This window comes from Ambystoma mexicanum, chromosome 13 (genome assembly GCF_040938575.1).
Source record: "Ambystoma mexicanum isolate Mex_15411 chromosome 13, UKY_AmexF1_1, whole genome shotgun sequence".
In the NCBI taxonomy this organism is placed as follows: domain Eukaryota; kingdom Metazoa; phylum Chordata; class Amphibia; order Caudata; family Ambystomatidae; genus Ambystoma; species Ambystoma mexicanum.
In genome coordinates, this window is record NC_090938.1 from 535,272,143 (window position 1) to 535,292,558 (window position 20,416).

Below are 20,416 nucleotides of genomic sequence, written 5' to 3' on the forward strand. Positions count from 1 at the left end.
ACCCTTGCAAACCTGGGTGAGCTCAGAGGCAGGAAAGAGGTGTTTAGCAAAGATTGAATTGTGCCAATCAGTAGCAAGTACATAGATTATTGATTATTATAATGTCTTATTTTTAATATTTTTCTCATGTGTATTACTTCAAAAATGTCTTGTTTATGAACAATGCCCTTTATGTATTTCATTAATTGCGTCTTGAATCTTTCTTTTAAATAATGACTTTGGTATTTCATTTATTGTTTCATTCTTTCAGGATTCCCAACTCCTTCTTGTTCCTTTTTTTAAAAGATTTTTCCTATGGGCTGGGAACCTGCTCCCCAGGACCACTGAGCTTTCACTCACTGATTCTAAATGATGCATGGTTTAGTAAATGGAGATATTTCTGGGAAGATATTTTTCTAGAAAGATATTTTCCAAGTGAAACACTTCAGAAAGTAATTTCCACATGTTAGGAGACGACAGGATTGCTGGACGAGCTAGGACTTCCTCGCTTGAAATGTGGATTGGAGCTGTAGTTGAATTAGCACATTAAACTCATTCCTTTTAGAGAAAAAGCCTAGAGTTACAAAGCTAGTTAAACAATACACGAATCCATCCCAGTTATAAAGTAATGAAATGCCAGAGACAGAGGTCCAAGAGAGTTGATGGCCAGTGTTTCAAATGCACAGTTAAATCACAGGGCAGTCCGCTGTGACAGTAGCTGCCTGGACCTGCTTGCCCTTCTCTGAAACAGAGTGGACTCTGCAGACATTAACAAGAAGCAGCATATTTGTTTGTAAGCCACTTCAAACCTTGTATGGCTTTTCAATTTCCTATCATAAAGACAGCCAGGCAGTAACAAGTCCTGTGTGGACCTCAGAGGACCTAGAGCCTGTAAGCGGGCCATTGTACACATTTTCTGAGAAAGTGCAGGAGTGATCTCTGGACAGCCATGTAGACCAACAACCAAGATAGGGGCCTCATGTCACAGCCTTCATCCTTCATCCACTAGCCCTTGGAAGCCCACTTTCAAGTAACACACAATGCCCCTGCCATCACTCTTAAACCCACCCACTGTATTCCCCTGCACATAAGATGCCTTTGCATACTCCTTAAATCCCATCTTAGCAGGCACTCTAATATCCTCCAAACAAAACATCCTTGCATCTCCTCTAATGAGGCGATATGCCCCTCGGTGGCGGGCCAGCACTTTCGGTAATGGCCCGCCACCCAAGTTAAAGGCCCAAGCGCAGCGAAGGTCCCTAAAGGAGAAGAGCGGTGTCATTACCGAAAGGGTCGGCCTGACACTGAGGGGCATATTGCCACTATCACCCATGTACACAGGAGCTAATAGTGTCTTCATAGTGTCTTCATTTAAAAATAATAAACGTTCTGTTCTTGCTCTGCCCGGTGCCGCAACAGTGCTGCTGACAGGAAGTCTGTTTTTCATGTTGATGGCTGTGATGTCATTGACATGGAAACGCACTTCATGAGAGCAGCACTGCTGCGGCGTTGGGCCCTGCAAGAAGGGTAAGATTGTTTATTTTTTGTTTTTTACAAAATAAAGTCTCCATTAGCACCCGTGTAGGAAACTACATGGGTGCTTGGTGGTGAAGCAGGAGTGGGGAAGGGAAGGGTAGGTGTGCTGCCCACCAAGGCTACTCGGAACGCATGCTTGCCCTACAGAATACAGCCTGTGTTCCGAGCATCCTGATTGGACAGTGCCCCCTCTCAGGGTGCTAATTGTCATTATAATGGCTCAGACATTTCCTCTGACATGCCCTCTGAAAAGCTATAAAAAAGACTTTCTATCACCTTTTAATTCACTATGTACAAGTTCCTCCTGAATGTCGGTGGCCCAGAGGGAGTCATGAAACCAGAAATACCCCTGGTTGTCGCAGCAAATTTCAATCCTTCTCAAAAAGAGAAGAAAGAGAGTGACAGATGCTTGCTCCAGAGGAAGGCACAAAAAATGATTCTGCAAAACTGGGAAAGTAGGGAAAAGCTCGCACTGCAGGCTCTGGAAGATGGTGGTTATCCCCAGTGAGAGGCAGAACATGGGGGATGCGTGGGAGAGTGCTGAATATGGTAGGTCTTCTCTGGGTGATCCGTAAAGGGGGAGATCCTCCAGCGGGAAGAGTTACATAGAAGATCCACTGCGGAAAGGGAGATGAATGTTTTTTTGAGAGGGATACAGGGCTTCTACCAGAGAGACAAAGCATAAACTGGGCACTATTTATTGATTTATTTATTTATTTATATAGCGCGCCAAACCCTCAGGTATCTGGGCGCATTGCATCGGTTACAGCACGATATTTAATATTTACATAACATACAAGTAATGTACAGTAATGAAAAAATCAAAGGTGAGGCCGAGATATATACATACATATATAAAAGTGCAGAGATATATACACATTTTGGCTAGCTACCCACTATGCCAGCCACCGGGTCACAATTATGACACATTTCATATACGTTAGGAGACGAACCCCTTTAGACCGATCAGATGCAACAGCAGGTGTGACCCCTACCATCAGCCACCGAAAGTAGCAGGATATGTTGATGCACCCCTTTTTCCTCCGGCGCAGGGACCATAGACACATATAATCCCTTAAGGAAGGCTTCACGAGAGCCCTGCCCACAAGAAGGCTGAGATGAGAACAACCAAGCTATGACCTCATCCAAAAATCTTTAAATGCTGCATAGGATTTAGACTCACGAAAAGAGATGCACAGCGTCTATTGACTCGTGTGGCCCCTTCCTCCGGAATTTCATGAACTCGCTCAGAGTCACCAGCGGGTCTTCATCCACCTGGATCTTGTCGCCCGATGCCCACGTTTCCATGGCAACTAGGACTATCCTAGTGTTTAGTTGCTCTTTGTAGATCTGAAAGAAGCGCATGAAACCTCTCAGCACTGTGATCCAAGAACTCTACAGCACAAAAGACACATGCACCAAGCTTTCGCAACTCAATTTCAGTCTCAAGTATCATAGGATCACTACTAGTCCTGCCTCCACTGCCAGGGGGCAGGTGCAGAGTGTTGGAGTGGATGCTGTACACCAAGATGGGATGGAGATGGAGAACCTACCTTACACGATCGGAACCTGCCGGGCCAACCCACCAGTCTACTTTCACAGTGGGGAGCTGGCTGTAGACACATGGCTACCTTTCAAAGAAACCGGAGAGGCAGCCATAGAAATGAATAGGGTGTACCAAAATGTTGGAACAATTATAAGAGGACGGATGAAAAATCAAGCTTATCTCAGCACAGTAAAAGGTTAATGTTGTCTGGCACTAGATGTAAACATTTAAATGTACAATCCCCTACCAGACCAGACTTCTTGGCACAAGCATTAAAACTGGACGCAATGAGGACTTTTGTTTGTGTGCTTGAACAACTGTGAGACAATGAAGCAAATGTAGAAACAATTGTCAAGTCCTCTTTTTTTTTTTTTTTTTTTTTTTAATGTCAAGTCCTCTATGAAAATTGCCAGTTCTGGTAAACAAACATTACTAGAGAAATGAGTATGAACCAAGAACAGGTGTTGCAATAGAGGGCCTGATGACACGTTTGGTGATAGTGGTAAAACATCTGCCATATTTGAATGTCAGATGCCAGATGTTTTACCACCCTGTCAAACTTGAAACTTTTCTCCTCTGCCTGCTTTTGTGTGGTGGTAATTACAGCCACACAAGAGCGGTTCTATGTTCATTCATCCCCATTTATTTTTCCGCTGAGTTTTTTGCCAAAATATTTTTGCTGAAAATATTGATCACATTTCTTTTTAATTGCGGGGGTTTCCACCCAAAGCCTCACATTCCCTTTTACTTATTCCATATCCTCCCACCCATATTCCCCTTATATGCCCTTATCCACCGCCTCATATTTTTCGAGGAGTTTTTTCAGCTGTAAAAAATGCCAGGAAAAAAACGGGCGTTGAATGAATGTCATACATTAGCATTAGCGCATAGGGTAATTATCACATGCCGTAATTAAAAAACTCCCCATGGGGTACTAAGCAACTACAAAATATTTATATATAAGGCTGAATGTATGTATGTGTGAATGCATGTTTGTCCGGCTATACAAATCCACACCGTTGAACCCAACAGCTACCACATTTTGCATGGATTCCTCATTTGTCTGGGGCACGATCGTAGTCTATGTTTGGATGCAAAAAATTGATCTGTAGACATCCTCGTTTACTGATGCTCACCCAGATTCACTACAGTAGGTACTAGGATGAGGCAAAATTTTGAAAAGTGTCTGAAGCAAAATGATATGTTGGTTATTGCTTTAAAATGTATTACTACTGTGTATAGTTTCAAACTGTTTATTAAAGCATTTCTAAAAGGAGTAATAAAAAAAAAGAATTAACATTTGTTTTCTTATCACGCCACTCCAAATATGGGAAATGGTAAGGTTACAGTTACTTAAGTTTATTCATGAGAAGAGAGCACAATCAATCAATCAATCTTTCTTGGATATTTTCTCAAATGTGCTGGCAGAAGCCATTAAGTGACAGAAACACGCTGCACAAAAAAAGAACATCACTTGGAAAAGCTCCATCTGATGCAAAGCGAAAATCAATATCAAGAGCTTCTGAAACACAACAACAAACAGCAGCACGACTTGCCAACTAGAGGACAAGTGCAACTTTCTCCAGGACAAATGAGATGCCAGAGCAAACTGAAGCAAGACTTGCTGACATGAGGACAAGAGCAACATCCTCTAGGGCACATGAGAGACCACTTGATCAGGGCACGGGCAATGCCGGGTAGGTCAGATAGTGGGGAATAAGTTAAAGATCCGCATGACTAGCAATCGTGTGTACCCGTTAAGTTACCACAAGCCGGTCAAGTGGCACAGCGAGTAGAGCGCTTGCTTTGACATCCGTGCAGAGCCTGCTAACGCAGGTTCGAATCCCGGCAAGGCCAAACTCAGCCTTTTATCCTTCGAAGGTCGATAAATGAGCACCACACACACCGTGGGTAATAATAAGCAGCGCTCAGATACCTGAGGGTTCGTAGCGCTATATAAATGCCAAATTATTATTATTATTAATATGCAGGAACAGCATTACGTTTGGCGTATTGCCGCAGAAAATGCTACCAAACTCATAATTACCCCATTGTCGATTGAGTAGCCCAATGTTACTCCATTCCTCAGGATAGTGTACTGATAGGATGGGTTTCACACATTCAATTCAAAGGGTAATGTCAGTCCACCTTCAGCTTTTCTTTTTCCATCAACAAAGAGGAGTTATAAGCCCTGCTCGCTGAGCCGGACACCACCATGTGTAATTAGTCAGGTGGTTCTGTTTCACACAAGAGGACGTTCAGGTATACTGCAAAACGTTGTGACTGAATATTCGCACTAGATCACCTCAGCTATGCCACAGTATCAATGACTTGTGATGTTTATAAAGACGTGTATTCTCTTATGGGACCATAAACAGGCCCCAATGAGGTTAAAGAAGGCAGGTCAGAGGCCTACAAGACATTATATGTTCTTACATTTTAATTCCACGGTAACCTTAAAATATTGTATGGCACCACGTCAAATCAACATGGAAAAAAAGTACTGAATTAAATGACTTGACGATAAGATCCAACAACAAACTTAAACTAGCCGCCATCTGTTGAATTGAAATATATCAGGTTCAGGCACTTAATTTCAAGCACCAAATCAGGAATAATCCGAAATAATGACTGCAATAACCCGACACGTGTCAATTGAACGGCCATACCAAAGGGTATCAAACATCCCAACAACACTCCGCTACAACAAACAAGGTATCCAAGCATCATAGGCACACATGTCTCCCTGTCTGGACACAAACCTGTCTATGAGCTCGACATCCTACACCTAGAAACTGACCTCTACTGCCTAGAGACCTTGCAAAAGGCAGCGGAGTGAGGTAAACATTCTAATAACATACAAATAAAAAGCAGCCTCTTTTGTGTTCAAAACTCAGCACATTGAAGACTCCTCCTCGATCATTTCAAGTGCAAGGGTGCCCTTGACTTTGCCGGGCCTTTAGAAGTAAACAAATTTACGTTCTGGTGCTTGCATGGTTGGCACCATGCACAAGATGAACAGGAGAGCTGCCAGTTTAGCTGCAGCACCAAACCCTAATCTATGTGCATCAATTGCAGCCTGAGCAATTAACAGTTCAACGATTCACACAAGGGCAGCACTCCAGATGTTTCATCTCCCTCATTATTGAATAAGCTGGCTCTGGCTGATGAGAGTTATAGTCCAAAACATCTGGAGAGACAAAGTTTTCAGACCCCCACACTCAGCTTTAACGTACTCTAGTGGCCACATGACCATAACACTGAACATTTAGATAATGCAAACCACACACATTTTGCCGACATATATGGTTATTGAAGTCATCTTGTAGAAAGTCCAGGACTGGTCCCCACCCATGACGAAACCTTGCCCATTTCAATTGGATGGAGTACGTAGTACATGACCCGTTCCGTAGCCACAAACCCCGAGATGGTTTGTACTCAGTCATGTTTGGATGGGACCTCCTTAGACTTCCACCTTTGTGCATTCAGCAGATTTGCTGCTAAGAGGAGCACCATGGACGCTCTGAAGAGAGGTTTGTTACGTGAAACTTCCTCAGGATCCTATAGCCCGAGGAGACATTCCGCAGATTCCAATTTCTGCCCCAAAAATGTTCTGCAAGCAAGCCCTCGCTGTGGACACAGAGGGCAAGACCACCATATATGGGCCCAGGGCCTGATCCATTGCATCCTCTCCAACACCCTGGGTTCGTCTGGGGGAATATTTTCTGTAGCCTAATTGGTGTATAATGCCATTGCCCCATACTTTTACTCCACATTTCCCTGAGCTGATTCGCCCCTGTCAGCCTCTGGATATTTCTCCATAATTTGTAATTGGTTATTTATAACGCACTTAATACCCTGAGTTTTCTAAGCACGGACCCGGGGATTGAACCTGTGTTGCTTCACGTCATCTTGCTTCCAAGGCGAGCACGTTGCCCCTAATCTATCCTCCTGGCCCATAGGTACTCCCAGTGCTCCCGAGGAATGGGTCTATTAAGTACCTGTTCCCAAGCGGACATATAAGACAGATGCTAGTCTTTTTTTCTGTAAGAATCCTATAACACATGGAAATCAGATTCCTAGATCCTCACTGTGCTACCACAAAGCCTTCGAATGGAGTAAGGGGCCTAGTTGCTGCTTGCCCTGTCCCTGGGGCTGACAGCCAATGCTGAAGTTGTTTTTTCCAAAATGTATCCCTGTTGTTAGTCCGAAGTCCTCACACCACACCTTGAATGTGTTCAACTCTTCCCCCTGAAAGAGATCCCTGATTTTGCTACAGCCCACTAGCGTCCATGATTTGAACGCCCCCTCTTGGGGGAATTGGGGAAGGGAATGAAGTAATCCCCTCTTTGTTGACCAGGGAGTCCCAAGTATCCTTCACTAACACTGTGATACGACTAAGGTGGATATTTTCTGGCCTTTGGAGTTTATGCAACGGCAGGACCAGGGATCTCACCCCTGCCCTACTCATCCTCACACAGATATTCCTTGTGTCCATTGTAAACCACTCCCTAATGACCTGAATCTGAGCCGCTTTGTAGGACTTTCGGAGGTTCAGGAGTGCAAAGCCCACCTTGGCTCTGGGAGCCATTAGAGTCTTAAAGGCCACTCGAGGTTTCTTCCTTTTCCACACAAAATCAGACAGTAGCTCGTTCAATTGTTTAAAGGACGCGGGTGGAACCCTAACAGCCAATGCCTAGAAGAAATATAAAATCCTAGGCAAGGTCACCATTTTAATTAATCGTTGCTATTGTTTCCAACCAGGATATTGAGAGTGGGTTCCACTTCGACAAATCCTTTCATCTTAATCACACAGGGTTCGCCCTGTATAAGGAGCTGAGATTCCCTGATAATGTAACTCCCAGATAGGATATCCCCTCCAGCTTCCAGCTAAAAGGAGAATATCCCATGGCCTGCCTCAATGCCTCACACCCACTACCTCAACATCATATTCTACAGCCCCCTGTTCCTGCCCCCATACTCTTTGTAGTACCGACCTCCCCCCACTCACCAGCTCATTTCTCAGTCCCCCGCTCAGGAGGAGGAGATTCTTTCTGCGACCGCTGTGGCGGGCTTTCCCTGCCAGGCCAGGGACCCCTATACACTGTCGACCACTCCCAGGCTCTCTTTCTCCTGGGTAACCTCTTCTGGACTCCTGCGTTGTCACCAATGGTCCCTTCATCGATGTGGAGAATACTAAGTCCCTCTTCCAGGATGGTTATTCAGTGCTGCTTGCCCTCCCAGGTAAAGATCAATCTAAAGGGGAACGTCCATCTATACTTGATATGTTGCTGGATAAGGGACCTTAACACAAGACTCATTTCCATTCTCTTTTGAAGTGTCATCTGAGAGATTTCTTAAACAGTTGGACTTCTTTGCCATTAATACAGACTGAACCAGAGGACCTGGTGGCCTTCAGTATTTCTTCCTTTTAGGGGTTATGAAGCCAGAGCCATCAGGATGTCCCTCTGTCTCGAACCCGGAAGCGATCACTTAGGTGCAGTGCAATTGATCTTGTCTAAGTTGATCGTGTCGCTCAAGGCTTCGTCCAAGAGATTGCTAAATAAGTGATGAACCGTGGCTTTCAGCTCTTCGTTTGCTACGTTGTTGTTATGTGCCCAGATGCCTTTGGGCCAGGCGCGCTATATAAATAAACAAAATACAAACACAATACGTCCTCTGGGAGGATTTTAATGCATATATTCACTTGGCAGGATCGATTCTCTAGATCTTCACAATGGATCTCCAAATTGTGAGACACCCTCACAGAGTGATCCACAACCTCCTCCTCATTTATCTTGTCCTCCGCCACTTCTTGTAAGGCCCTTTCTAGAGTCCGTCTGCCACTCCAGCCTCGCTAGCTCCCCTTTCATCTCTTTATCGATTGCTTCAGGTCCCCCCTAATAGAGGCGGTTTGCTTTTGAGAGGTCTCGCTCAGCTTCTCCTGGAAAGCATTCAGACACTGCATTAAATAATCTTTAGTGATTGCTGGTGCTCCCGAAGCATTAGATTGGGAGGCGGCGGGGTCCATTGCCTCCACGGGTGCTTTCCTGTTTACCTCCGGACCCAAATTCCAACTCCTCTGCATGCTCCCATTCACTGGCTAACGCTGGGCCTTTAGGCACACTGGTTGGTCTGGTCCCTTACCTTCAGGAATTAGTAGGGGTCTCTCCCCCGTATAAGGTATTACTGATGAGTGGTGTGCCACTGAGCTGCACGAGGACTCCTTATGTCTGATTCACTGTCCCAGAGTGGCCCGTCGACTGCTTATTCTTCAGCCTCCCCTGGGCTCACCCCAGCTCCAGCAGGACTTTTCCCCCAGCTCGGCCAATATCTTCCTTCCACATGCAGGCTCCCCGGTTACCTCCTGGCCCTTGGGAAGCCTCTCTTCGTTGCTTGGATCAGGCCTTATTCGTCTGCCCTGGGCCTCCGCCTCACAGGATTTTTGCTGGGGCGGGACCTGCTATGGCCTGGGCTTAGACAAACGCCCTTCTTGCTCCTTTATACTAGGGCATCCGATGCTCCTCCCAGCCCTGATGTTGGCAAAGATGCTGCACACCCTCTCTTCTTCCACGAGGAGGGTTACGGCTAGCGTTGATGCTTCTGTCCATCCCCAGCTGAACTGCCGCTCCCGACTCAGTCGGTACTACATCAGGGGATTCACGAACACCCACTTGCCTGGGGAAGTCCCCCGAACCGCACTACTTTTCTTCTGGGGGATGGTCTGAGCATCCCTCAGCCACCAACTTGGAAGCATCCCCACCCGGGAGCATGGCCCAGATACTTCTTCCACCGCCAGCTGTGCCAATCAAATGCTCTTTGTCGGCTATAAACCCTGCTGGGGGTGCATCGCCTCCCTCTCCCAGCCCACTGCGGCCGCTACTGGCAGAAGGAGGCTAGTTTGCAGAGGCTCACAACACGGAGTCCAGCCACTCAAGACCTCACCCGGTCTGGCACCATCTTATCTTGAATCCAGAGATACTTATTTTGATGGTTTTATGTTCATCTATCGGCAGTCATTATTTCAATGGGTTTTTCTTGCAGATTTTTCTTTTTTAAACCCATCAAAATGGTTTATTTTTTTTGGGGGTGGGGGGTTCCCCCACTACTTCTTATATATCCTTTCCAAAAACACACCCTATGTTTTTCGATGGGTTTTTTCACAGAAAAAGAGATTGGCAAAAAAATGACTGTTGATAAATGAATGTCGTACCATTTTAACATCCTCACATAGATGTGCAAGAACTTCAAAGCATGTTTCATCAATGTGGTTAACAAACCAGGAAGGGTCAGATTCTGAGTTGTGGTAAACTCCTACCTCTGCCAAAGTCCTGCATGGCTAAAGCTAGATGTCAGAGTTAATTAAATCCCAAATTAAGGAATACACATTGTCCAAGGAGCAAGACAACAGGTTAACTTTACTTTATGTGTTATTGTTAATGTTGCTTAATGACGTGCTGTCAGATAAAGCAATACAGTAAAGGACAGGTTAACATGTCACTCAAAAGCCCTGCAATACAAGATGCAAGTGGAAGGCTTCCTAGTAGTTTGTATAAACTTGATATTACTCTGCGACAGGCAGAGATGGCTCAAGGTTAGCATCTCAGACACCAACCTGCTGAGTTCAGTGATTGACATGAGGGGAAGAGGACAAGATCCCACTGCTGCCTCAAAAGGACAATCCTCATTGGAAGGAATCAAAGAGAAGTGATCAGCATTGTTAACAGGGAGGGCCTTGACCAGTGAGGAGCAGTGAGGAGCAGATAATTGTGCAGGATCATTATGAATTTAAGAAGAGCTCTGGTGAGGAGAGTCACGGGAGGAAATATGTAGGGAAACAAAATCAGAATGCACCTCCTATACAACGAGTCTAGGCACCACAAGGAACACTCATGAGGCATAGGCATCCACTGCCTGTAAGAATGATACACAAACTGGTCCACCATTGGATATCCCTACTCTGGCAACAGATCCTGGGTCACTTGTAGATGCAGGCCCCACTTGAGTCTCATAGAAGGTACCTGCTTAATGAACCGTCACCCAAATTCAGGACTCCTGTCACATGTGAGGCTTGGAGGAACCCTTGTGAAATGACCCAATCCCAGAGTTCTATGGCCAGTTTGTTCAGACTAGGGAACCTTTCTCCCATTGCATATATAATCTGGGCAAACTGCTGTTCGTTAACATCAATTTTCTGGCATTCCTGGGTGAGTGAAGAAAATCCTGCAGGGCAAAGAAGGTGCTTTCAGCTCCAGCAAGATAATGTGTACATCTCTGTCACTGACGCTCCACAGTTCATGAATCCTGAGCTGTCCAGGGTTGCGCCCCCTGAACTCTGTTCACATGAATCCATTATAATAGAAATTGCTGGTTCCATCTCCTTAAAAGGAAACTCCAATGAAGAATGTGGTGCTGAGACCACCATCAGATGTTCATTTTGATTTCTGTTGGAAGCAGAATCTGAATGAACTCTGGGTAAGACAATTGAATCCAGTTAGTTACCACTGACCAAGGAAATTGGACTCATACGGGTCATGCAATGAGCTGCATGACTACTCTAGATTGGAAGCTCAGATCAACCATTTGCCCCTCTACATATAAACCCTGAATACCAACCTAGTATGGGTGTGAGGCAACGGTCATTATCAGCTTTTCTGAAAGCCCTTGGGACTTTATGGAGGCTCAAGAAGAGGCACTGTATTGATACTAACTGCCATCTAGCTATCTAACACAAACCAAAGAAAGCAGTAGGTAGTGGCCCTGTCAGAATGTGTAGATAAGCATCCTTCTCTTCTAGCGAGCATAGCCAGTCACCCAACTGAATAGAGGAGCAGATCTGTGCCGGGTCATCAACTTGTGCTTCTCCTTTGGAAGGGAGATATTGAGAGAAGATACGACCACGATGGTGTTGAGGTCTGCATTGTCTTTCTTCAGCAACTCAAATAACCTGGAGAAATAGCTCAGCCACAGTGATTGTCACCACTTTTAAAATATAGCAATGAGCCTCACCACTTCACCACCGCCTCCTCCAGTCCCAGACACTAGTCTCAGAAAGGAGAGCACAAAGGGTGGGGGGGGGGGGTTGAATAACCACACCCCTCAACATTCAGCACCTATGGCTCCTTTGAAATTAACCTCCAAGTCTTCATACATGCCAACCTTATTCATTGCATTCTGGAGACACCAGTCTAGTTCTGGTTTTGAAATTGCATTCTGGTTCTTCAGTCCTGTGTTTATAATGTGAAAATCCAGGACTACAAGTCCCACAGTGCACAGTTAAAACCAGGACTGGTCTAGTGCCTTCCGAAAAGAAATTGATAATGTTACCATGTACAAGTCTTTGAGATTCTCCCGCTTGCAGGGGTTCAAATGAAATCGAACAAAGATCATATTGCTTTTGTTTTGAGTCCAAGACAGAAAACTGGCCCAACAAGTCTTTGATGTTAGGCTTGTGCTGCTTGCCCATATGTTCGCTGGATAAGGAATCCTGCTATCTACTGTGGTAGGTCTGACATCCTCAAAATCCAGCAAAAGAGCAGGCACACGCTTGCATGGACTGAATCGATGAGAGAAAAACCTTATAGGACTGCTTAATAGGCATCAAAAGTGACTGCATCATTACTGTGATTGTCTTCTCTTTGGTCTGTCCCGCATCTGTTGACAAATAGAAAAGATACACACAAGGGAATGGAAGGTTCAATTCTCTGCATGACTCTCCTTAGCCCTCAGCCAGGCATTTAGCAGACAGCCATCTGATACATATGCTGCATACAGCCATGTCCACTTGATGCATGGCTGACACAATCATGTTTCTCGGCCTGTAGTCAGAGCACCTTTAGACACTTAGATCCCCAGAGAATAATACATACTGGGCCTGTATGAGCACAGGAGCACAAAACATGCCATGCGGCCATGTACTATGAGCTCTCTTAAATGTAACATACAGTGCATGTAAATTAAAAATGTATTGTAATGTTTTGGAGATCATGCATATTTCAACACAGATCCCTACAAGGATTTGAGCCATACACAGATCTCTGAAGCCGGTTTTCATTCCTCGTTTGGCCTCAGTAGTTTCTCTGAAAGGTTGGCTTCTTCGTTCTGGTGGCCTTTTGGGGAGAATGTGATAAACCTTAAATAACATCCTGAGAAAGGGATTTTCTTGAATTAGGCAGCAACACCAAATACTGGCCCTGAACCCTGTCTTCTATTACAAAGTACATTGGCAGCAAGTAAATTAATACATTTGAGCTACGGGGCAAGATTCATGCAAGAGGTGGAGAGGAACTCACTATATTAGTGGGGAGGGGAGATATGGTCTTTGAAAACTAAACAGGGGCTCAAGTAAGCGAGCATATAGTGTAGGTCGTCCACATTGACTTGGTTATTGCTATATAAAGGAGTAATCAGAAAATTGTTCAATAAAATCATCCTCCCACTCCAACAAGGGGAAACACAATGAACCAATCTGAGAAAAGGCACCTGGGACTATAGCACTTACAGCATCGGCTAAGTTCACCACAGATTTGGCAAAGTTGCTTGTGAGAACCACTGACTGGCGCAGCTGATCAAACTGAAAGACAGAAAAAGAACATTATGGAACAAAAACATTGTAGAGATGGAAGCTCCCTGTGGGGAGGAGATTCCAGGACTAGCCACCACTCAGCTGAATGGTGCTAGGAGGGTGGGCCTCACAGGGTTAATATGTGGCAGATAGATTAGATCAACCCTTTGTTGAGGTACAGACACGAAACCGAAATAAGGCAAGCAAGGGGAAAAACAGAGAGCCATCACAGCTAAGCCGGAGGGCCTCATTGAAGAGTCTGAGCTGAAAGAAGAGTAAGGAAGGGAGAATGGCAGTTAAGGGGAAAATAGGGGAAGTCTCATAGCTAAGCCACATAGCTCCTCTCAAAAGCCTGATAAATTGGATGAGAAGAGACAGGAGAGAGAGAAAGAAGAGGGAGTAAAAGGGAGTAGGATCCCAGAAATGAGCTGCAGAATATTGAAAGGGGAAGGGTTGGACTAGAGCAGGAGCCTGCAACCTTTGGCCCGCCAGATGTTTAGGACTGCAACTCCCATCAGACGTAGCCAGTATAGTCAATGGTGAGGAATTATGGCAGATGTAGTATAAAACATGTGGTAAACCGCAGGTTTCAGACCCCAGGACTGGAGGAAAAGAGAGCACATCTCAATAAAAGTTACAGTGAGGCAAGAGGAGCAAACACCAGGCTGCATGACGTTGCTTTAAGTACTGTTCCAATGGAGAGTGTCTGAACACTAAGATGTGCACCATGGCCATTGTAGGCCATGCACAGTGGATTATGATATTAGATAGCACGTATTTGAGGTTGTCCCAATTGTCAGTGCATACAATGTGAAAACACAAAAGATCAGTACCAAGTCGGCTAGCATTTCTCCTGAGGTGTTTGACCACCATCAACCTGGTGGATTGCCTGACTACAACAGCTCATCCTCAGATCAAGCACAGACTTGGGAACAAGGGTGTATGAATCACAGGATATGTGCAAATGTGCAAAGAAATCACCACAACTGAAGAAGGGAACAGAGAGTTAATGACTGCATGCACAAGGATTCTTGGACTTACCAGCTGGTGGTCATTGACCACGGCTAACTCGATGTACTTGGTTTCACTCTGGACAGTGTGCTGGACTCGATGGACCTGCAAAAGAAGCCCAAAAGTGGAGATGTGAGTTATGCTTTAATTGCAATGAACTGATCCCTTTTTTACCACATGCTAGACTGATTGTTTATTGGCTTCAAAGCTGCTCAACATCATTATATTCGTCTCCTTCATAAGAAGTAGTTATCAGTTCTCTTCATCATACACCTATCACGATTCACACATTATTCCCTTTTTTACAACCAGGATACACCAGACAAAGAGACTCAATAGGTCAAACTAAAGAGACCATTATGAAGGGAAAGAGAAGAAGGGGTGGTATGTCATGGAAAGGAGCATGAATCAGCAAATTGGATAGAAAGAGAGACAAGATAGAATAATAAAGAAACAAAATCATAAAACTCATAAGTAAATAACTTATAATGCCCACATCTCATCATAATTAAACTTTTTTTCACGTCTTAACCATTTGTTTGTTCATACTTTCAGAGAGAAAAGATGTACATGCTTTTAAAATCTGCTTTGAAGCTACCATTCGTGCTTGACATAACCATGTACGATTAAAATGTAGTCAAGTGCAACCCCTGTGCCATATGAATAAAATGATAAGAATTGGGATCCTCAGGGCAGATGTCCTCTTTATGAGTTCCTTCCTATCTATGGCTGAATTCGAAAAAGAGGCCACCGACATGAAATTCCACAGCATTTGACACAAAGTGCCCTTAGTCATTCTTCAAGCGCAGCACAGGTCCGATTCACAAAGCCCTAGCTTCAACAATACTGTGGAATTCCAGAACATTCTGAAGCCAATTTCTGTTGTATGTACTGGACATTCTGGTCTATCCTGAGTCCATATATAACTCTTTGGGCCAGGTTGATGAGGGACTCTAAAGGATCTGGCCAAACAGTCAAAAGATTCTTAACGTCTGGTCCATCATTCTTCTGTGGGGGGAATTAATTTATATATAACAGAGGTAGAGGTGTAAAAACAAATTATACCCTTAGGTCTACTTGCCACTTTTGGAACACTTGAGACCATATTATTCACCTGTAACCAAAGTCCTCTAAACTTTCTGTCACACCTCAACTCATTCCATTTTTATATGAATTTCCACTTCAAATCTTGGATGGTGGTTACAATGTCATCACCTCATACATCTCTATCCCTAAAGAGGCCAGGCTTTATCCAACATTTCCAGTATGACTTCTGATTTTCCAAGACCACAGCAGAGTAATTCCCTAAGGAAGAATCCAGGTCAAGCTCATACAGTAAATCTAACTCTGCTATGAAGACTCAGTATGTTATAATTTTACAGACAATTTACTGGATCAGGATATTTGAAGCTTTCCAAGGCAATTATAACAGATAGCCAAGATTCCATTCCCAGACATTCTGTGCCTCACCCTTCCTGAACCACAACAAAGAATCCCTAAGTGTGAAACACTGGTGATACGTCCTAAAATAAGCACCCCCAAACCCTACCTCTTTCATGCTTTTTTTTAAGAATGGCATGGGATCTTAGCTCTTGTAGCTTTATCGCACAGAAAAACAGTAATGCATGTATATGTTTGTTAAGATTGCTGTTTGTGAGGGGAAGTGATAGGGATTGATTGACTGAGTACTTTTGGTGCATGGTCAAGGTATTTATTCTGCTCACAGGTTCAAGTGCAGGCGCTCCCACCTTTTACAATCATTCTCTAAGTTTTCAGAATTGTGGCCAAAATGGCAGACATCAGTTGTTTCACAGGCCCTAATTCTCAGTTAATTAAACCGATCCACAGCCCATGAAAAATTCCATCTTACAAAGTGTAGACTAAAACATGCTTTAGGTCGTGAGATGGGCTACACTTGTTTCCAGTTAATTGCTGTATCACGAGACAGCGCCTCCTTCAAATGAACGCATGATGCCTCTTTGTCGGTGAGGAGAGCTTGCAGTATTAGCATATCAACTGATCAGCGCATAACATTCAAGTGCTTTCCACCATAAGTTACTCTCTTTATGTCCTGTTATGATCTGAGTGTTTATGCCATTAGATCCAAAGCTAAACTAAACAACACTGGCGACAGAGGGAAGCTCTGCATCATGGTTTTGCCCAAGCTTAAAATCGCACAACTCTACATCCCTAGCCAGAATTCCAGACCTCGCTCCTTCAAACATCATCGTAAACATTCTAATGAACATATTAACACATCTGAAATGTGACAACATATGTTTCAGATAGTTCCAAATTACGATATTAAAGGCCTTCTTGGCATCCAAACACATCACTGTTGCAGGAAGGGGTTCTCTGTGACGGCTCTCCAGAATACGGATTAAACCTCTAAGGTGACTACTGTTGGACTGTTTTCCTTTCGTAAATCACTTTTGCCCAGTGAAATATCCAATCACAAAGCAACCACCTTTGCCAACATTTTTAAGTCCACGTTCGAAGGTAGCTATGAATTTTATTAAATGTAGCCACCCACGAAAACAAGTTCATATTTCTGAAATATGGTGCCGCTTCAAAATAGAATACCACATTCATCCAATAGATGCGTCTCTTGCAAAAGACCAATATCAGCCCTTCTCCTTCGTATATACTTTTATACCATGTTCATTTTCACCGGGCTCTTCAAAATCTATACATTAAACAATAAAATTGATAATAGACACTCAGCCAGGTGGATGGGGTAGGTACTGAGAATAAAACGAGTTGGGGTACCGTATTCCTAGGTGAACCCGCCTAGAGAATGCCCATCTAGAGCCACAGCAGCCATCCCTCCCATTCAGACACTAGGTAGTGCATGCAAATCAGTCTCCACAAGATGACTTTAACATTACAAACGGGCTCTGCAGAAATAAGCAACACACAGATACGAGAAGAAGGGGAGTCTCGTGGCTAACATAGAAATAGTAGGCAGACTGCATTGGAAAATGACATAATGACTCCTACTCCAAAGTCTTAATGTGTACACCATTCCGAAACACCCCTTAGAATTAAGGGGGCAAGGACGGTGTGGCCTCGTCTGCTCCATTTATTTACAACTGTGCCGTTTAAACACTCTTTCTTTGCAACTTATTCCAGTAAATGACTCATGTTACAGGCAGTATCATAATGGACATACAGACACATCCATAAAAGCAAAAAGCTACATAGGTTCCAAAGGCAATCATATTAGACAGCATATTCCCCTGTACACCAGGCAGGCCAGTCTGCATCTGTTTTATGGCGTTCAATATTCCCCTTAAGCGCACTCAGTACTCACAAATAGATTATGTAAAGCAGCTATACATGGGCCTCATGGTAGAACGACGGGTAGCTTTCAAATAGGAATCCTTCCGTCCGATGTCACATTAGGAAGCACTGGTTCACTAGCATCTGAGAGTATCAAATGTGATTTGTGGGTTTGTTGTCAATTTTCATTTTTGGCCAAGTATGCAGCAGTGCTGAGGGGGCAGGATCCGGATATCAGATATCGGATATCTCTCAAAGCATGCTAATAAATGTCCTTGCATCCAAAATTTTCTCTGTAGTCGGATTTGATTCTAGCAGCAGATGGGAAGCTGCGCTGGGCCCAAGGTGGGTCTAAGGCACAGCATTGTGAGGCTTCTCCCTATAACTGGAGCAGCCTCAGGATAATCATACTTTTAGGTACAGATGTGCGCTGTGAGGAACCTGAGGGCATCCTCACTTCTTTTCCCCCGGTATTCTCTTCTCAGGTGGCCTGGGAAAGGCCATTGCTCTTGGATCCATACCCTGGGATTGGATATGCGAGAGAGGATCACCTGGGTGGAGGAGACTTGGGGAGTGGGGACAGGGCGTCCTTAGGTGAGACATGGTATCCCCCATTTCCCTTTCACAGTGAAGCCTCCATCCCACAAGCCTGTATGGGTTTTTTCAGCCTTGTTTCTGTGACTGCCCTAAAGTATTCCCCAAATTGCACCATTATGGCACTGGGACGATGAAGAGGAAGCCTAGAACAACACATCCTCATTTTGTGAAAACAAACATTTATCAAACCCAGCCAAGTATTGGGAGGAGGAGTAGGACAACAAGAGCAAAGCAGGACTACTGCTTTGATGGTGAGCAGTCTTTTCCTTTTCGGCATGAAAATGGAGGTAGGAGCTTTAAAAGCTGGAAGCCCGAAAGAAATTAAGTCAGCTGTGGAGACCGAGCCAGCTGTGGGAGAAGGCCCACAAACTGCCAGATGCAAGCAGACCTCTCTGGTGTGGCAGCATGGCAGGAGAAGTGCTCGAGACCCATGGAAAAGGGCAGAGCGTATGCCGAGGGAAGCAAAGGTACAGGACGCTGGAGGCTGGTGGCAAGCCGTGAGAAGGAGGCCGGCAGTACCGAGGGAAACGGTTGTGTGAGTCCTGCTTCACTGAGGAAGCTATGTCGGGTGCGCGACCCCAAGAAGACTGCTCAGAGAAGACGCAAGGGACCACACAGAGAGACACAAGTCTGTGGCGGTGGAGGACCTCGCAAGGAGCTATAAAACAGACCGGTGGGTGCAACCAGGAAAGGGGAATACCGAGCTGGCAGGCGGTGATCAAAATAAAACTATGGACATTGGAATAAATGGAATGTCTGCATTGCTTTGAAAGTCAAATCAAGTTAAAGCATATGTCAAGGCATTTTGAATACTGAAAGAAATTAAAGCAAGTTGGGAACACTCTTTCATCTTGAAAGGAGTGAAAAAAAGATTGTAATCTAATTGATAGGACGTTTTTGAACTGCATTGAAACAATACGCTGCCTTAACGGAAAACAAGTGCAGGCAAAGCCAAGAGAGCACAAAGAGCTGTATTCATGATATGAGAAATCCAGCATTAGTTCAAGCCAAGAAAGTCCAAAGAACTGTATACTATAAGGAAACAAGCATTGACAACAGCCTAATACTGTGTAATAAGTGCATCGTGGCCAACCAAGCCACAATACAGTGTTGGGAGGGTATGACACCTGTGACTGGGGCAAGCCTCACTGCTGAGGAGAAGCAGTGGACTGGTGTTAAATGGAAAAGCAGTCAAGGAGGGCTACCGGTTGTGTGACCTGCAGTGGGTGGACCGCGTCATCTGACAACTGCACCTAGACAGGGTGCCCTTAAAGGAAAAGTCAATGAAAACACCTGTACAGAAGCTTGTGTAGTGCAAAGACCTTTCTGTGACTTTGAAGTCAAGTGTTGTTTTGAAAGCTGGAAGATTTGAACTCTTGGAGAAGGGAACCCCTGTGTTTAATGAACTACTTGGGGAAAGGGAGCTGATTACAAGCCAAAGAGCTAGAAGAAGCTCTAAACTTTACTTTGAACACTATTCTTTTCGATGCTGACATTCCTACACATTCTATGCAGTTAAGTTGTGAGGGCAAGCATAGGCTTTTGGACACAGATGTTTTATCTTGGACATCCTGGCACAGACTATCCTTAGTTTTATTTAGGTAGGGAAATCCCACCTTAGCATAGGGCATGTTAGGCATTTATCCACCCTGCATTTTGAGTTAATAAAATGTTGTTGAAGAACTTGAACCTGTTGTCTGTCTCTGACTCATGATGCCTTCACAGTACCTATGCTATATGCAAGGCTCAGAATTGTAATACCTCCCCTGCACTATACTATTCATGTCCCCATCACACATGCAGAGCAGTGAACCAATGATATCACTGTACATGTCATCTTGTGTGCTTACCTCTTGCAAAGTTACATTCTTTTATCTATACGTGCCTCCAACTAGCATGAT

At 44.5% G+C, this 20,416-nt stretch overlaps 1 protein-coding gene across 1 annotated transcript in view; it reads right to left on the minus strand.

Annotated features, from left to right (window-relative positions):
* The window catches only part of ADAM11 (ADAM metallopeptidase domain 11), a 345,706-nt gene that overhangs the window by 122,058 nt on the left and 203,232 nt on the right, over positions 1-20,416 (minus strand). The window contains exons 9-11 of the mRNA XM_069634268.1: positions 14,667-14,741; positions 13,563-13,634; positions 2,699-2,865 (exon numbers count right to left, since the gene is read on the minus strand). Coding sequence (XP_069490369.1) covers positions 2,699-2,865; positions 13,563-13,634; positions 14,667-14,741 — 314 coding nt within the window. The remainder of the gene's footprint in view (positions 1-2,698; positions 2,866-13,562; positions 13,635-14,666; positions 14,742-20,416) is intronic.